Source organism: Dromaius novaehollandiae, chromosome 5 (genome assembly GCF_036370855.1).
Source record: "Dromaius novaehollandiae isolate bDroNov1 chromosome 5, bDroNov1.hap1, whole genome shotgun sequence".
Lineage (NCBI taxonomy): Eukaryota > Metazoa > Chordata > Aves > Casuariiformes > Dromaiidae > Dromaius > Dromaius novaehollandiae.
The window spans coordinates 63,186,049-63,203,612 of NC_088102.1; the positions used below are offsets into that span (position 1 = coordinate 63,186,049).

Here is a 17,564-nt window from a genome sequence, read left to right on the forward strand (position 1 = left end):
TTGTTAGCTGTTAGAAATGGCAAAAGTTCAGTGATTAGCCTTCTGACTTAAGCCTTTACAAGGGTGGATATGCTAGCAGTGAGTGAGTTCAAAAATGTGAATTTAATTGTGAGAGTTTTGGAACTTAATTGTTCAGGACATCATTTTTTGATGGAGAACTTCCTTAGGCCATCAGTAACAGGAGTAAATGAGTTGCACCTATTTCACTTTGAAGAGTATGTGCTGTAGCTGTGATACTCTAGGACATGGATGCATTTCTAATAGAATTCTGTCTGCTAAAATCCTCCTAATTTCCTGTTGGTTGGATATGAGTTAACATGTTGAATGGTGGGAAAGAAATTTAAATTGGGAGGCTTGTCAAGGTGCGATTGCTTGTCCTAGCAGAAATAACATCTTTTCCAGGATGCTAAAAGCAATGTGGCACTTCAGAAGCTGCTGTCCAAAGCTAAAACAGACTTAAGCAAGAGGAGGTTTCTGTAATGCAGGTGGAATCTGCTCTTGTGGAACCAGCAGTTCGAGGGCTCCCAGCCACTCCACTGTGCTAACGAGGCATCACACAGGTTTCACAGGTGAACCTGTGTGCTATGGTGTGTAGTGTAAATTAGGATGAGAACCCTCCTTCTTTAACTTATGGAAGGGCTAGTTTGTTAGATTTTTTTCAAGCTGTTTTTAGTTTTCTATATCAGTTGCCAGCATCAGGTCCTGATGTTTGTATGTGAGAAAGTTACATATTTCTGGTATGTGTGTGTATATATGTATGTTTGTCTCTCTCCCCCTCCTCCCCCTGCCATGGTGATCATGTCCTCTGCTGACATCATTGTTTCTGTGAGGAATGCTTATAGGCTACTTCAGGTGTGCTGTTTTATTTTCTTGTGTAGTGGTTCTCTCTGAAAGAAGCTTTTGGCTGACTGTCATCCCTGGAAATGAAATATAGTTTGCGGTCTGCTTATCTACATCTGTCTAGTAAACATGAGGAAATAACATCTTAAAATCTAATTCAGTTTTGACATGACAAAGAGGATGATGCAGGACACAAGGAGAGACTGCTGCCTTGAATGCATCTAGTTCTACATGCACATTACCTACCAAAAGAATTAAGCTGATTGTAAGTCATTATTTATGATTGTGATTCAGTCCATGTGTAGACATTTACTTGTGTAAAATTCTGTTTAAGGTATTAAATTGGCTTTGGAAAAGTCCAAGAATGTAGATTCTATTATTTCAGCACAGAAGTGTCACTCAGGCTTGTACCAAAATGAATGGTATTGCAAATTACAAGTAGTGTTACTGTTTTTGTGCAAAATTGTCTAGACAGCATCTGTGAGCAGCTGTGGGCCTGATCTGGTGGCCACTGAAGCCAGTGGAAAGAACATAATTAGCATCAGCTCCACAACTCTGCTAATATATTTAATAAATGTTTTGATAAAATTATGTACACATGAATTCAGAGGGGCATCTTCCAAACAGTCTTTGGGAGAAAGGCCTTTCACTTCAGGCACTGTTTCAGATCTGTAGTTCTGCTTGCTGCAATGCTGTCTGTGCCAGCTGTCAGGAAACAGCTATGGGGAGTTGCATATAACTATTGTGAAAGCTATTGAGCTTCTCAATGTCTGCCTCAGAGGCTCAGATAGCAGTGACAGCAGAGAGTACACACAGTGCCCTACATGTGTTTCAGTCCTTCAAGGGAAAAGCACTGGAGAGTTTTTCATGACAGGTTGCTAGCATATGTTTCTGCTGGTAACAGTGTGTCCGTGCCCTTCTGTGCATGTTGTCCTGCATTTACTAGAATAAAGAAGCCTTTGATGCTGAGTAGTTAACATAAAAGATGAAACATTTGATACTTTGAAGGTTTCTTGCTCTGACCTGAGATGATGCTTAGGGGTCATCTGCATGGGCAGCTATAGTATGAAGTATTATTTTAGGAAAGCTGACTAGAGCTCAACGCTATGGTGGCTTTTGACAAAAAGCAGCAACAACTGAACAGAGGTATTCCATCAGTCCTGTAATGGTCTCTACTAGGAAATACAATCTGTGTGTCTTGGCCTCACCCAGAAAGGAAAATGAGAGCACCTGAAGCTGAACGTCTCCCGCTGTGCACCATAAATAACCAGCAATGTGAAGAAACCATTCTGAGCAGGATCAGGAGACAGGGACTTGAGGCGCTGGGCAGATAACAGTATTGTGCTGTGTCATTCAGTAGGGCTTGAATCAGTCTTTTAGTCATGGGTTTAGGCAGACCGCAGTGTGAGGTGCTGTGCTGTTGGAGGTGCAGTCAGTCTTCTGGCAGATTGCTATGTGCTTGGGGCGGGCACACCTACTGTAGAGACAGAGGGTTTCCTCACTTGGTCAGCATTAATGTGGGCTTAAAGATTTGAGCTAATTGTAGTCTTGAGGCAGACTGTTTGGTTAAGGTTTTAGTGCGGTATTTTGTTATTGTTCCTGAGCAGAAGTGACTTCTAAGTAGAAGCTGATCGTGTATTTTAGAGACTCTTAGCTGTAATATAACTTTATTTTGTGGGAAGAGAGGATATAAAAAGCTGTATTTTTTGTCAGGTTTCTAATTCATAGAGAACAATGAGATGCAGTAATCTAATTTATGTCTATGTACATTATATCACTGATCACAACTAATGGAGTACATCAGATGTTCCAATTTGTGTATGTAGAGGTTTTAGTGGGCTGAGCTAATGGCGAAGCAGCTTTAGCTTGCCAGAGGGAAGTGGTTGATTTTGTGTTGGGAGCTTAGAAGGGTAAATCCTGTTCTTGATGCTGAACAGGAGCTGGCTAGTGTTCATGTTGTCTGTACTTTTATAGAGTGTTGAAATAATATTTTCTCAGTTCTTTATGTGTTAGGATTTAGGAGATGAAATGTCATCTTGGAAATTTTATGCAGATGTGTCTATCTTTGATTAAGGGTCTCATTCCCACTAGAAGATAGTGCTCATGAGCTATTTCCAGTAAATTTGATTATATGGTTACTTGTATTTGATAGTTTTAAATTTCTCTGACAAAGAGTCAACAGAAATCTAGCAAAAAGAAACGAAGAAAGCTGATTTTTTTCTTCATTATTAGTGCTGTCTGTGCAGTGTATGTTAACTGTTAAAGCAGACAAACAAACAACAACCCAAAAGCCCCCAGAAAAGCCCAGTAAGCCTCTTTTTCAAATCAGGGTGTGTCTTGGGCACTGAAGCATACATACCATATTTTAATATTTGGACATATGAGCTATTCAGGCACAGTCTGTCAAATACCAGGCACCATTACAATCTTTTTTAAATCATAGAGTTCAGCATTTTTTTAAATTCACATTCTTCTCCCATTCTCAGTATATTCGTTCATCTGTTAAATTCATTATTTCCAGGAAAATTCAGGAAAAAAAAATATCCAAGCAATTTGGTTCTGGTAGTGGGCAGAGCATGTGAATACATTACCTTGGTTGTAATACTTTTATGTATTCAGGACAAGTTTGTGGGTTCTGCTATACAGATCTTGGCCAAAAAGAAACCCAAGGAAATGCATTAGCAATGAGATAAGTTTGCTAGGAAAGATGCTGAGGGCCACTCTGTGTCAATTAAGAACAATTTGGAGAGGCAGATTTCTTAAATGCTGCCTGACTCAGCTAGCAGAATGTAGCCAATAACCAAATGGCAGAATTTCATGAGTGGTTCCATCAAAAACATTCTCCCTCAGTTGGTAACACAAGTCACTTTCATTTCCTGTGTAAAGTATTTTCTCCAAGACTGAAATCCATTGATCCCAGGTTTTTCTTCACATTTAAGAAAGCATTATTTCCCCACTGTTCCTGTCTCCTCTTCCTGCAAATTAATCCATTTCTTTCTTGTTTCTGAGTTGTGGGTCATTCTCCTCCTTCAAATATCTCACATTAATTCTTCCTCTAGCTACATGGGTGGCTGGGAATGCTTTACCTTTGCTGGTAAAATAAATCCTCTTTCTGGCTTCTGTTGACAACATGCATTGATTTGCCCTGCGTAATGCCCTGATGTAAGATGAGGCAAGTTAACAGAGGAGGGAGGGAGATAGTACCCCTTCCTTTTTTACTAAAGTGGGGAGACTGCCTCTATTTGTCCTACTCCCCTGCCTTGTCCTAGCACAATGAGTGTTCGGATGCTTCTGTTGGCCACTAGCTGAAGGGAAAAAACAGAGAAAAAGATGTGTGTGGCATTTCAAACTCATAGAAAAATGAAAAGGTTTAATTCAGAAAGATCCAATACTTCAGTACATCAGATGTCAAGGACCTTTCTCTAAATGTAGTTCTATATGGTCCTAAAATCATAGGAAAATACGCTTGCTTTCTATCTTGCAATCAGTCTTTCTGACAATAATGTGAAGAATTAGTCTTACTAAACCTGTTTCCTCTGGAGTGCAAGTTACTGCTAAATCATTTAGAAATACGGCTAAATAACAGCCCTATCTTAACCCTGTAATATGTTCAACACAGCTGTGTGACCTATGCAGTAATCCAGGAATTTCAAGAATATGTAAAACCCTATGTTGCTTATGCCATGAGGTGTACTTACTAGCCCTGAATATCTGCTAGAGGTTTGTGGTGGACTGAGGTAAAAGAAGTCTTTTCAATCTCTTTTAATGAGTTAGCCTCACAGGTTAATAGGAGATTGTCATGCCACCCTGGACTGAACAGTCCTGAGTTTCTCTAATTTTTCTAAATAACTCTTTCTCTCTAGATTCCAGCCTATGGAGAAGTGCACATAAGGAATAGGATAAATATGGCTTTTAAGGGAGAAAACCACTTAGACTGCCTTCCATTACCTGTACAGCGGTAAGTGATACACTCTATCAACAGACTCCCTTGAAGATCAAAAGATGATTTAAAAACTCATTTTAAGCTCAATTTTAAATAATGTCCATATAAAATGTTAAGAATGTGGAAGTCTGGGATGCGTTTGTGAAGGCATTTGCAAATTTGTGTATCTACAGTCTGATAAATCCTGACAATGAATATGCAGTCACCATTTAAAATTGATGAACATGTTTGCAGTAGAGATATGACTGTATTTACTGGATCAGTTATTCATAGTGATGAAAATCACTGGAATTCCTGGCACTCCATGAAGACTGCTGAAAACTATAAATTTCTTTAATCCGATTGACTTTTTCCAGGTGTAGCTGTGGTAATGATATGGAGGTTATAGCATAATCTCTCCAGTCCTTGATGCTGGAGAGCCTACTCATTAACAGATTTTTAGAATCTGGCTGCTCCTTGGCATCTAGAATATCGTCTGTAGTATAGGTTTACCTCCAGCATAATGTAGGTTCTGTGAAAAGAGACAAGTGAATACAGTTAGCTTCCACATTCTTGTTGAACTAGGGTCTTGACATGTGGCATGATTGTTTACAGGAATGAAATTGGAAACAAAAGGGATTTAAACTTCATTAAATGTCATTTTCCTATTCCTTTTTTCCTTCAGGCCAGATTGTGAATCTTTACTGTAATAATACCCTCCTGATATTCAATCTCAAAATGTGAGGCTTTTCTTCACCAGGAATTTGGTATTTTCTCTACCTTCCCTATCTGCCTCTTCAAGTAGGTATTTTGATAATGACATCAAGCTTATAGTCACAATAAAACTATTGGTGTCTATTGTCTTCTGGAAAAAAAATTACATGAGGCCTTTGGAAATTGGTACTGTTCCCTGGATTCTAGCCAAAAATTGCTGTAGTAGTCAGTGACTCCCAGAAGTCCTGGATATGATGGAAAGGACTGGTATCAACATCAGTGGTGTGTCCTGTCTCATTTGTTAGTTTAGTTTCTTTCCGGAGAATGAGTGTCACTTTAGTTCATTCTGAAACTCAGTTTCTCAACACACACAGCCATGGAATATACACAGCAATGAAGGCAGACTAATGACTTTGCTGTAGAAGTGCTCAGGCTACCTCAAAGTTCAGACAAATTGCCAGAAATCCAGGTTAATTGCTCAGTGAAAGCTAATGGCTTCCAGCAGCTGAGTCTTGGATCAAAAGTCAAAGAACTTATCAAAGCCAAGTGCTGTGCCAAGAACTGGGCTTGCAAAAAGGTCAGTGAAGTCTGTTACTGTAGTAGGAAACTAGTTGCAAACAGTGGTGTTAACTGCTTAAGGCAATAGGTCCTGTAGATGGCAAGGGCTGTTCTGGGTTGATGATAGTAAGTTTTGGTTGCAAATGCATAAATGAGGATATTAGCTGTAGACTCCATATGCTGATAACAGAAAATGCGGTGTGGGAGTAATGCATGTGACACTCAAAGGTACAGTAACACAGAACTGAAAAACAGAAGTTGCAGGCTAGGGATTTCTGAAGAAAACAACTGCCCGCAGGTTGATTCAGGCAGAGAGGACTCTGCCGTGTCATCTGAACAGAACCATACTGCCTTGCATCAACTTCACACTACCTTGCATCTTATTACAGGAAATGATCTAGACAAGTCCTGTATAGCAAGTGCTGTGTTGTAGCAAACTGCTTGGCCCAGCAGGGCATCTTTATGTAGTGCCATTAGTCCCATTAAAGTCAACAGTTATCTTGGCTGTATAGGGAATTTAGAACTGGGGCCTTAAGCTGAGCCCCTGTGCTGGCTGAATTGCTGTTTACATTGTTTTCTCCCCTCTTTGGTTTTTGTGGGAAATCACAGCTTGTATAGGAATAATCCTTAGAGTATTGAATCATTGTGCTGGTGGTTCTCAAACATACTGTCAGACCTACCTTCTCTATTTGATGTCTGAACTGTTATAGATACAGTGTTTAAACATATAAAATATCCTGAGGAAAAAAAAATTATTATTACAGAAACTTTATTTTCCACTTCACTGAGTTAGGAGCTTAAAAACGGTGATCATTATGTCTCTTAGGAGAAAAAAACATTTGGAAATTGATTTAAATTCTCTCTTTTAAAGAATTCAATTAGTCTCCAAAAGCTGTCAGTAGTCCTATGCAAAGCACTTTACATGACCATAAAAATAATCCATTTCAAGCATATGTTACCATCAGTAATGGTCAGTTCACTATAGCATATTAAGTGGGTATATATTCCTTAGAGATGCATATAGCCCCATTCTGTAGTAGTTATTTTAGTATAGCTTTTGAAAAATGCTGTGACCCTTTCCTCACATCTTTCTACTAGAATTGTTTTTCCCGTGTTTGTAGAGAGTTTTTCCAGATGGGAGAGCTAACATAAAAGAAGTTTTCTTTTTCTTCTATCCTCCCTTTGCCTCCTGTACAATAAAAACTATCAGCCTGTTTTGTTTGCTTTAAGCTAAAGTTTATGATATAGCCAGATTTTTCATGGTAGTCATGGTTTCTTGCACTTTCTGTATTGGATAATAAATGAAACTTAGTAAGGAGTACTTAATCTGAAGTCATTCAGCTAAACAAAGCGGAGTAGGCCATAACAAAGAGAGCAAAATAGGGCACTGGTTTTGTTTCTCAGATTAAACATTCAGCTTACAGTTGAAATTGTGACAAATATGATACAGACATTCTTAAAATAAGGAATAAAGGGAAAATCTTTTATGGAAATTAAGTATAAAAAAATCCTCTTGTTGAAAGATGTTGAAATTTATGCTATATTTCTTGGAGGCACTTTTGAAAATGAAGGAATGTGGGGCAGAGAGAGTTTATCTTCCTGCTCTTTGGAAATGCGATGATGCAGGACTGTTTAATACACTGTTTGAACATCCTTATGGTTTTAAAAATGAAAGGTGAAAATGGAGATTATAATTTCGACTCATGTACAAAGGGCCATGTTTATTATTTAAAGGTTTTTTTCTTTTGTTGAAAGTCAGGACTTTGAGTACTTGGAAGATAAACCCATTAGATGTCTATTTTTCTGTCTGTCTTGGTGCTAATACTATTATTATGTTGTTTGCTGGTGGAAGTTTCCATAGAATCTCAAAGCACCAAAATCATGAGTGGGTATAGATGAAAATTTTTATCACTGTGTTTCAGATGAAGAAGATGAGGCAGAGAAAGTAGACAAGCCTTTTAAATCTAAGTACTTGCAGCTAAGTCCTTTAACTGTAGCATTTCACCTCTGAAAGTTATTTCCTTGTTTTGATCCCCAAAGTTGGAAAAGTTTGCCATAAGTGACCTCTGTGGCAGAGCCAAAAATAGCATCCAGGTTTCCTGTCTCCCAATTCTGTGTCTTAAAAGACATTCCTTCCCCCTTTTGTTACTTTCTTCCTTCTTCTGTTAAACTAAAGATCTGAGCCCTATGAAAGAACAATATGGATGAGGTCACCTTGCACTGCTCTTTAGAATGTACTGTGCATCAGCAAGTTCTCTAACTTCTCTAAAGGATTTGCTTAGATGTCCTGTTATATGAATTGAGATCTGCATGCCCTCTTTTATTAGGAAAGTCAGTGTTAGGGTGGCTATCAACTTAAGAAATGTAAATTTCTTACAATGTTAGACAAATAAGCCAAAAGGAATATTTGTATGTTTGTCTGAACTGCAAGCATGCTTCTTTTGAACCTATTGTATTAGATATGGAGAACGGATGTGCAGAAGAAACTTCTTCCAGCAATTGCATGGCTGAAAACGATTGCAGAGTAAGAAACACTACAGCATGACAGAATCAACCCATATGATAACTCGATGTTTCTTGTGGCACACAAGGCAGCAAAGAGTCCAACTGTTGCACTTAAGAGTGCGAGAACTTGGAGGCCTGTGTCCCACAGAATACAAGCCTGTGGTTTGCAATCCTGTCTCGTGGTTCCTGAACAGTGCTGTGTACCTGGCAGTGATGCTGTACTTGATGATTGAGGTTGCTGTCAAACAGTTTCCTGAATGTAGGAAGCAGCGAGCTAAATGTGGTAAAGCTGGTGTTTGCAGGTTTTAAGTGCATGCTCATACCTGTCCTGTTCCACGAGTGCCTAGGTCTCTGCTCATCAACCACACCAAGAGCTTTAGTGCTGCACTGGCCATGGTTTTTGGCATGTGTCTTAGAAGTTTATTTCAGATCAGTTAGAGTTAGAAAACTTGGTCATACGCAGAAGAGTTTAAGTTTTAAAGACTCTTCAAGAAGGCAAAGTTAAGCTTAGTATCAGCCATAAACAATCTGGCCAACAAGGGAAGCAGAACCTGCATTGTGTACCCTTAGATTTGATTCCCTTCCAGGTCTTTCTAAACTTCAGCAAATTAAAGGTTGTGTCTTTGTTCTCCCATTCACTGTATGGGGCTAATGGTCATCTGCCTTGCAGGACTATTGTGAAGCCTTGACTTTCTATGCATTTTTCCAGATATCAAGCAATCTGAATTTAGTGTTCTGCTGGCAAGAAGCTTGCATTGGAATAAAGATCCATACTTTGTCTTTCATTTTAGCAGCTAAGCCATGTTATTTTTGTTAACATGTATGTAATATAAATGGGACTATTCTTGTGAGCCCTGGAAGACTACTAAGGATGAAATCCTGGCTGTTGACCTCAATATATGAGAAATACCTTTCCTCTTAATAAAAAAATAAATAATAATAATAAAAAACTATGTCAGAATGTTCCAAGGACATTCACACTCATTGAGCTAACCAGACAGGAAGAAAAGAACTGGAAAAGGACCATGTAGTCCTCCTTAAAGGACTGTGCCTCCTCACCAGACTCCAAAACAGAGATTAGACTAATGAAGGGATTTTCAAGACAGCCAATTCATTTAACCCTTTACAGTGTTATCGTGAGGAAAAAATGTCTGTCTGTTTCCAGGTGGGCAACATGATTTGGAGATGTTTTAATTTTGAATTGAGTGTTATATGTCATTCCTTCTGATTCTACCTTAATTATACTACTAATTAATCTTCTTGGCCTTAGGCAAGCCACTTTACCCTACTGTGTCTTTCCTTCCTCCACTTCACCTGGGGAGATATGATGGAAGCCCTTATTAACCTATCTCCACAAGTTGCTATTTTAATACCGTTTATGTAGCAGTCGATGTATTATGACCTCATATGTCTTGTTATGCCTGACATTATGCATGTAGCATCCTGTTGCACTGTTGCAGGTTGATAATGTTGAATGCTAACAGCTGCTTTCCATAGGTGTGAAAAGCGTTTTTGTTCACAAAAACTGACTTGTTCCTTTCACATGCCATATTTTGCCATCATTTTTACAATGTTGTTGCCTAGCGAGCTAGTTCACCGAACTTTTTTTTGACACTGGTTATAACAGAGCATGATGAATAATCACCCGTACCTTGACATTTCTAAGGTGTTTCTCACCCAGTCTGATTTTTAAAAATAACTCTCTTCACTTCAGGATATTTTAATGATCTTACTATGACTTGTCATACTTATCTTCTCAGCTATTTGTTAGAAATACTTGTACCATATTGTGTTAGATACAATATTTGTCACTTCAGTTCACATTTCCTGGGAATGTCTTCCTTACTTAATTGCCTCGTCTCTATTAATTTGGTTCATTGCTGCCTAGGGATGGTGGGAGGATCTTGTAATCAGTTGTTCACTAACCTGTAACGAGCAAATTTAAGAAAGCTGGCAGAACAATGATACAACCTCATAAATGGGTTTTTTGCTTTTTTTCCCCTTTTTGACAAATAGTATAGCAGTCTTAAGAAATATGATAGTCTGACCCCATTTCTAGTCTCATTAAATTTGCTAGTGTCTGTTAGTGGTTCAATTTCTGAGCTCATATTAACCCTGAGGGATTTGGACTGATGGGGAGAAATATATACAGGAGTTTAATATTAAGCTGAAATGTAACTGTTGGCAGTGCCAGTTGATTTTGTTTGTTCCTTATAGTATTTAGGATAGAATGTAATTATGGTATGTATGTTTTGTGTGAGGCAGTAGACCTAAAGGATTACAGATAATCTGTGATGGGTTATTTATTTATTTATTTTTTTAGAAAACCAGCTTATATTATTGGAAGTGTGGACTTTGCTTCAGCTACTTCATTACTTCATTTTCTTTCTCTCCTCTGTGGATGATTGCAGTGGAAATACAGAAAATATGTAGACTAAATACTTAATAGTCTGCACAAATTAAAGTTGATGGATTTTTTTTTTTTTTTTTTCCTTTCTCACTAGCTTAAATGGCTGCAGGACCAAGCTCGAATGGAGATTAGGCAGGTAGGAACAACCAGGTGAAAGCTGAGAAAATGTAAAGGGAAAGCCAGGAAGACTAGGAAAAAGTACCAAAGTAGATCAAGGTTATTCAATGGATGGCAAGATTGTTGAAAGACTTCTGGGAAGTGCAGGATAGCAAATTTTTTTTAGTGTCTGCTGTGCACATGCACAATATAAATGTTCGATTTTGGAGTTGGCATGCTTATACCTACTTTGCATTTTGAAATTAATTATGTAGGTTTAATTAGAAACATGTGATGCAGGTAGTAAGCTATTTTGCTACAGTGATGAAGACTGTTAGTTTTGAGATTCATTTCCTGTCTTAGAAAGATGAACTCGTTTGTTTTATTTGCAGTATAAAAATAGATAAATGAAAGGTAAAGGACTTCCCATGATTATGAACAGTTACTGGTTTCTAACTAGTCAGGAAGCAAACATTCACAGTGTGGTATTTCATCAAATTTTTGTTCTGTTTTTAATATTCTGCTGAGTTCAGATCACAAAGTGTATTGTGGCTGGGAGAACTGAAGGTAACTTTTAACCATGTCTGTTCCCGACTAACACTCAGGCCAGGAAGGGGAGTCTCTACACTGGCAATGAATGGAGTAGTCCCTGACCACCCTTTTCTTAGAGTGCTATCAGCTTAGGGCCAGCTGTTCTCATCACAATAAATTTTTATCTTGTCCTTGTAGCATAGCTGAAAAGGTTTGGAAAAGCAGACAGGATGTTACCCTTATGGTATTTTTTTTTAGTCATGTGAATATCATTGGAGCTAGATTTGTGCCATCTTCACTGAGGGGGAAAAGTTTTTTTTGTGAAGAGGAGGATCATTATTCATGGAGTACAAAATGGCTATTTCAATTACTCTGTTTAGTAAGTTGCCTTTGATATCAGAGATTTGAATAAATCATAGTATCAAGGAATAATTCAGTTTGGAAGGAATCTCATGAAATATAGTCTGATCTGCTTGCAGCAGGCCATCTTTTTTTTTTTTTTATGTTGACACCTTTCATATAATTTAGAGGATGTTTTTCCTACTTTGGTCAGTCTTGATTTTTGACATACTATATGTTAGCCAATTCTCTTCTGGGTTAAGTGTGGAAAGAAAAAGCAAAGCACAGAAAAATTAAATAGCTGGTTTTACTGCTTCCTGATTCCAGTAATGTTATCTATTCACAGATTGGTTTTTCTGATTTGTAAGGCTTCCAAAGTAACGGAGCCATATTTTTCTGCAGGCTGGTGGATGCAGCAGGCATGAATTCTGGCCCAGTTGCTTCAGTGAGAGATATAAAGAATAGAGATATCCCTAACGGTGTCTTGTGCCAGTGATGGAAAATGAAACTTTTTTCCAGTATATTATGATTAAAAAAAAAAAATACTGCTTGCAAAACAAATTCACCTAAATCCAATTACTGAGGCTAAAATTTTCAGTTAACTATAAAATCTGAAATGCCTGCCTGCCTTCAAGGTTTAAGTGATGAGACCTTGCCAGTGACTTAGTGAATATTCCAAGTATTTAGCCTGCAGAGTCAGAAGTCCCAATCTTATTCCCAATCTTGAGAATATTATTGGAGCCCTCAGACTCGCAGATTTCAAGTAAGAATACTTAACTTCTACCGTTCTGTAACGTTTTCTTATAGTCCAGTGTCCCCAGGGGGAGGTCAGAAAGGAGAAATGCAGCAAAGCAATATGCCTTAATAAACCCTGTTTTAACATTCTTATGACAGAAACTTCTTCTCATAATGGTTGAGGCACAAAGGTGATTTCCCCCCCCTCACTTAAACTTTCCTCACATCTGTCAGAAGTGCCAGTGGCACAGTCCTGATGTGGAGCTGTACCGGCTGTGCTTATGCTGTGAATCCAGAAATGATTAGAACCAGCACACTCCTGGTTTTGCTGTTCAGAGTCTAACCCTATATTGCTCTTGGCTAAAGTACCAGAAACAACCTGGAAAGAAACCAATGTGCTGCTGCCAGGGAAAATAAGAGATTTGGTCCCCAACCGTTTGTTCTGCTCCAAAGGGCTGGAATTGCACTGAATGTTCTCTGTGGTTCATTTGGCAGGTGAGAGGTTGACCTCAATAATTTTGAAAAAGTAGCTTTTTCTTGGTTTTTATGCTGTGAAGACAGAGTCCACCTGAGTGAACTGCTGCACAGCTGCGCTGCCATAAAAGAGGGGGGTGAGAAAGACTGGTATTTGTGCATTGTGTGCAGCATTGCTTTACTATACTTCAGGTTGCTACAAATAGAAGTCCCTCAGGAAAGGCTCATTCTGAGCATTTTTGAGTACTTGAACTGACATCTGGTTGTCAATTTACATACCTCTCCTATTGATCCTGCAACCCAGAAATCTGAATTTGGACTTTTAACTTAAATGACTGCTGAGACATGAGAGACAGGGATGTAATGGGCCTCATTTGTGATTTGCTCCAGCTCTCCGGTTTGGCTGGCATGAATCAGGCACCATGCCCCACTGAACACCCTCTGCACAGAGGGCCTTTGAGCCAGCAGGATGCCAGCCTGGTAGGACTGTAAGTGCAGTGCAGCAATCTCAGAGTAGATGTGCCATGAGGCTGCAAGTGGGGGAAGTTTGCAGGCATGAAGGGCCACTATTATGTATGCTATAAGGACTATAGTAATAAAGGCATAAGCTAAAGCAGACTTGCTGTTGCTCTGTCTGCAATAGGGTCAGAGCTACACTGCATTTTCATCCACTCTTAGCCTTTGCCAGTGCCAGATAGGATGAATCAGGGCCCATGTCTTCATGGGTGAGAAACTGGAGTCATAAAGCTTTATTACTGTCTTTATGGTAGACAAGAGTTCAAGCCATTTCTCCTATTATCTTTGTGAACTTTCCAGCATCTACAAATGATACTGCTCCCTGCTTACAAATGAAATTTGAGGGTGTAGGGGTGTGTGTGTGTGTGTGAAAGGCGGGGGGCGGGGGGGGGAGATCTTTGGACAGTTCTGACGTTCTTTTTAATTAAATAAAATTTAAGAGAGCGTTTTGCTCTCTACTTTTTAATTTGACACAATGTAAGGTTATATCAAGATATACGTTCGTTGCAGACTCAGTTCATAGTACTGTAGCACAGAAAACTTGTTCAGTCCATCCTTCTAGCAAATCTGTGCAGGAGTTTGTTTCCACTACTAGCTAGTCTGCGTATGCAGGAAATAAAAGGGCTCTGTGTTGTTCAGAAACTTAATTGCCAATCTGTGTCTTTTCTGCTTTTATCTTTTATGGGCTTTTTTTTCAATATAATCTTATTTTGAGTAATTCATTCTCTTAAAGAGTATCCTTTCTTTTGTGTATAACTATCTCTTCGGCTATCCCCCCCAGTCTCTCGAGGAATGTTTCTTTCCTCACTGCTCTTTCCACTTCATAGACCTGATGCTTTTGCCACTGACACCTGAACTGAGAATTTTCTCAGAAGTGCTTATAAAGACAGTCTACACAGTAAAACCAAAACTACGGGGGATGGTTATCTCTTCATTCGTATTGCCTTTGTCTGCACTTGGTGTCATGACAGAACTTCTTTTTCCTCTTACTCAGTATTTCCGCTGGACCCACTTCAATGTATGTTTGTAAATAGATGCATGCCCATGTTGTGGTAAAAGTATGCTTTGCATGGAGGTCTGTAAGAACAGGTGGAGCCACCCTTTACATTTTTCATATGCTTCTTGACTGATTACCTGTTTCACACTCTGAGGAAGTGTCTTTGGCAAAAAATGAATGCCTAGACATTAAATAAATCATGAAAGATTAAACTGATAAACTAAATCACGCATGTGACCTCTGCATTATGTTTATAAAATCCTATGTGTTTTCTACAGATATATCAAGTTTGCCTTTATTTGAACCTATATATAGCCTCCAATCATACTTTTGCTGGAGTGCAGGAGCACTCAAATTAGGTCCTGAAGTCATCTATAACCAGGAGAGGCGAGATAGTTATGCTTTATATCTCAAAGAGCTTTAACAGTGAAAACAGCCCATTATCATCAGAAGTCTGTATACATCCCTGCAGCTTGTTAGAACAAGTTTTCCTGCTTCAAGCAGATAAATGTGGTACAGATTAGCTAATTTATTATGGGTGCATCAGAGAAGATGTGTTAGGATTTCGGGCATTCTTTTATGTCAGAAATGGGCTAATTTCTTGCTAATAGGCAGCAAAGTGCTGCTGGTATTCACCATAACACTGCTGTCCAAACTCTTGCTTTTTCTGGGTGTCTGTGAAGCAGTGGTATTCAGATTGCAGTCACCATTAGGCATCTGTGCAAGGGGTAGGCAGGTGGTACACTAAGTCACATACTGGTGAATAGGCTGTCAGAGAGTATGCTGGCAATAATGGTGTGACCCAGAGATTATTTAGCGTGGCCTAGAGAATTCCTCTGGGAACCGCTGTTCTGTAGTGTTCTCAAGAAATACGATGGTAGAACAGTTGAATGAATCTTCTATGCAGGAATAAGATGATTATTTCACAACAGCTGGGCAAGAGATTTGAACAAATATTTATCCTTAGGACTGTGAATAAAATGAAGTCAAGTAACAAAGTATTGTGAGAGTGTTTACCAAATCTCTGCATTTGTTTTTCTCAAAGTTATGCAGAAAATTAACAAGACTTCTGAGTCAGTTGGCTGAGAAATGATTCTCTTGTTTGGTGAATACTTGATATTTTAAATGTATTTCTGTTTTACTTCTGTGTAAAGTTAATGCTTTTCTTGTTTTTCCACTTAAATATTTGAAAAAGGACAGGAAGATCTTCCTTTCTCCTGGAGAGTTAGTATTTCCAGCAAATATTCATTGAAGCAGGGACTTGAAGTGCAAGGTAATTGCCCTAATATCTTTTTGGATCAATAACTATATATCCATTGAGAGGCAAACATCTCCAGCAGAATCTGCTGCATGAGACTGATGTTAGAATAGCAAATAGCTAGCACTTGGAACATGGAGTTAAAATGTGTGAAACAAGGAGTCAACCTCATGGTCTGAATCAGGTATTTGGCCTGGTAACCCACAGGTGATGTTCCAGTTGCTGGATTTTTTGACTAATGTAGGTTGTATATATGTACGTTCTTCATTGAGACTGCAAATTGTGGTACACACAACCTGATCTGACCAAAAAAAACCCCAAAAGCAGCAAAAACTCAGAAAATGCCCAGCCACCACTAGGTCTGATGTGTTAAACAGCATTTTGATAGTTGGTCTCTAGCTTCATGGATCTAGCAATTGCCTTTCTTTTTTTATGAATTATCATGACATTTAACAGTTGCGTGTGTGTTTTTACAAGTGAACACCTACATGAAATATGGACAGAAGTAAAATAAAAACTTCATTGGAATGTGCCATATTTCTAAACTTTACATATACCATACCGTGCTATCTTGTAATTTCACTCATGTAATCACCAGCCTTCTTTCCAAGCAGCTTTAAATACAGGAAAGACTAGTTTCAGCTAGGTTATGCCTGATGGAAAATCCAAGCACATATTTAATGAATGGGTGGTGGAGTGAGATAAAGGTGATATTCCCTGAATACAGGAAAAGAATACTTTTCTCTCCTCATTCTTAGTAGGGCCAATGACACTCCTATCAATATTGCTCTCCAAAGCCTCACATTATCATAGTTTGGTCTGAATAGAGCAGCCTGGAGTGTCTCAAGTCTTCAGAACTTCTGAGTTCAGGCCAGATGTCTGAAGGGTCAAGGTGATGGGAAATGGTGGGGAGGCAAGAGAAAGCAAAGACAGGTGCACTACTTTTGTCAATACATGTCTGGCAAAATACAGACAGAATATATTTGATGTTGTTTTCACTGATTGAGTTAAAGCAGTAAGTTTGCAGCATGTGACATTGATTTATTGACTACTTCTCTATAAAGAATCTAGTGCAATTTAAAGGTGTGAAACCATGGTGAGCTATTACTGTCTGTCTTGCTGCTTCTATCACACTGTTTCTGATTGTTCTTTTGTGACCAGCCTTACAAATGTTCATTGACACTTCTGTCCTGTTATGCATAGCGGCAGTGAGATGCAGGAAAGCAAAGGTCTTTTTTAATCCTGTTTTATCAGTGCTAGAGAACAGAGATACTGAAATTGATATCAGTGCCTTTTGAAGAATACATCTATTCAAAAGACTGATTAATTTCTAGAGTATTTCCAAGAGAAATGTGGTGTTCTTCACACAGTGTGAATTGCATAACTGGTTCTTGTCTCCTGATTTCAGTAGGAAGGTTTAGTTGCTTTGCTTTTTAGGAATAGTCTGTCTTTATAGCGCAGTCTAGTGATGAATTTAATTAAATGAAACTTTTTTGGGGAAAGGAGGTGTTCGAAAGATTAAAAAGTCCATCTCCCTTCAAAGTTAGAGATGGGCCCCAAATGCACAGCTTTGATCCTGTTTCAAATGCTCTCAAATTCAGGATTTGGATTTGGGAGCATTGTTTGAGTCATTCCAGAAATAGGTGTCAGGATGAAAGCCGGAATCTGA

General features: G+C 38.7%; 1 protein-coding gene across 1 annotated transcript in view; it reads left to right on the forward strand.

The window, feature by feature from the left end:
• The first annotated feature begins 1,946 nt into the window (after positions 1–1,946).
• INSC (INSC spindle orientation adaptor protein) overlaps positions 1,947–17,564 on the forward strand; it is a 95,968-nt gene continuing 80,350 nt past the window's right edge. The window contains 3 exon segments of the mRNA XM_026104544.2: positions 1,947–1,986; positions 4,704–4,732; positions 4,734–4,798. Of these exon segments, the coding sequence (XP_025960329.2) occupies positions 1,947–1,986; positions 4,704–4,732; positions 4,734–4,798 (134 nt within the window).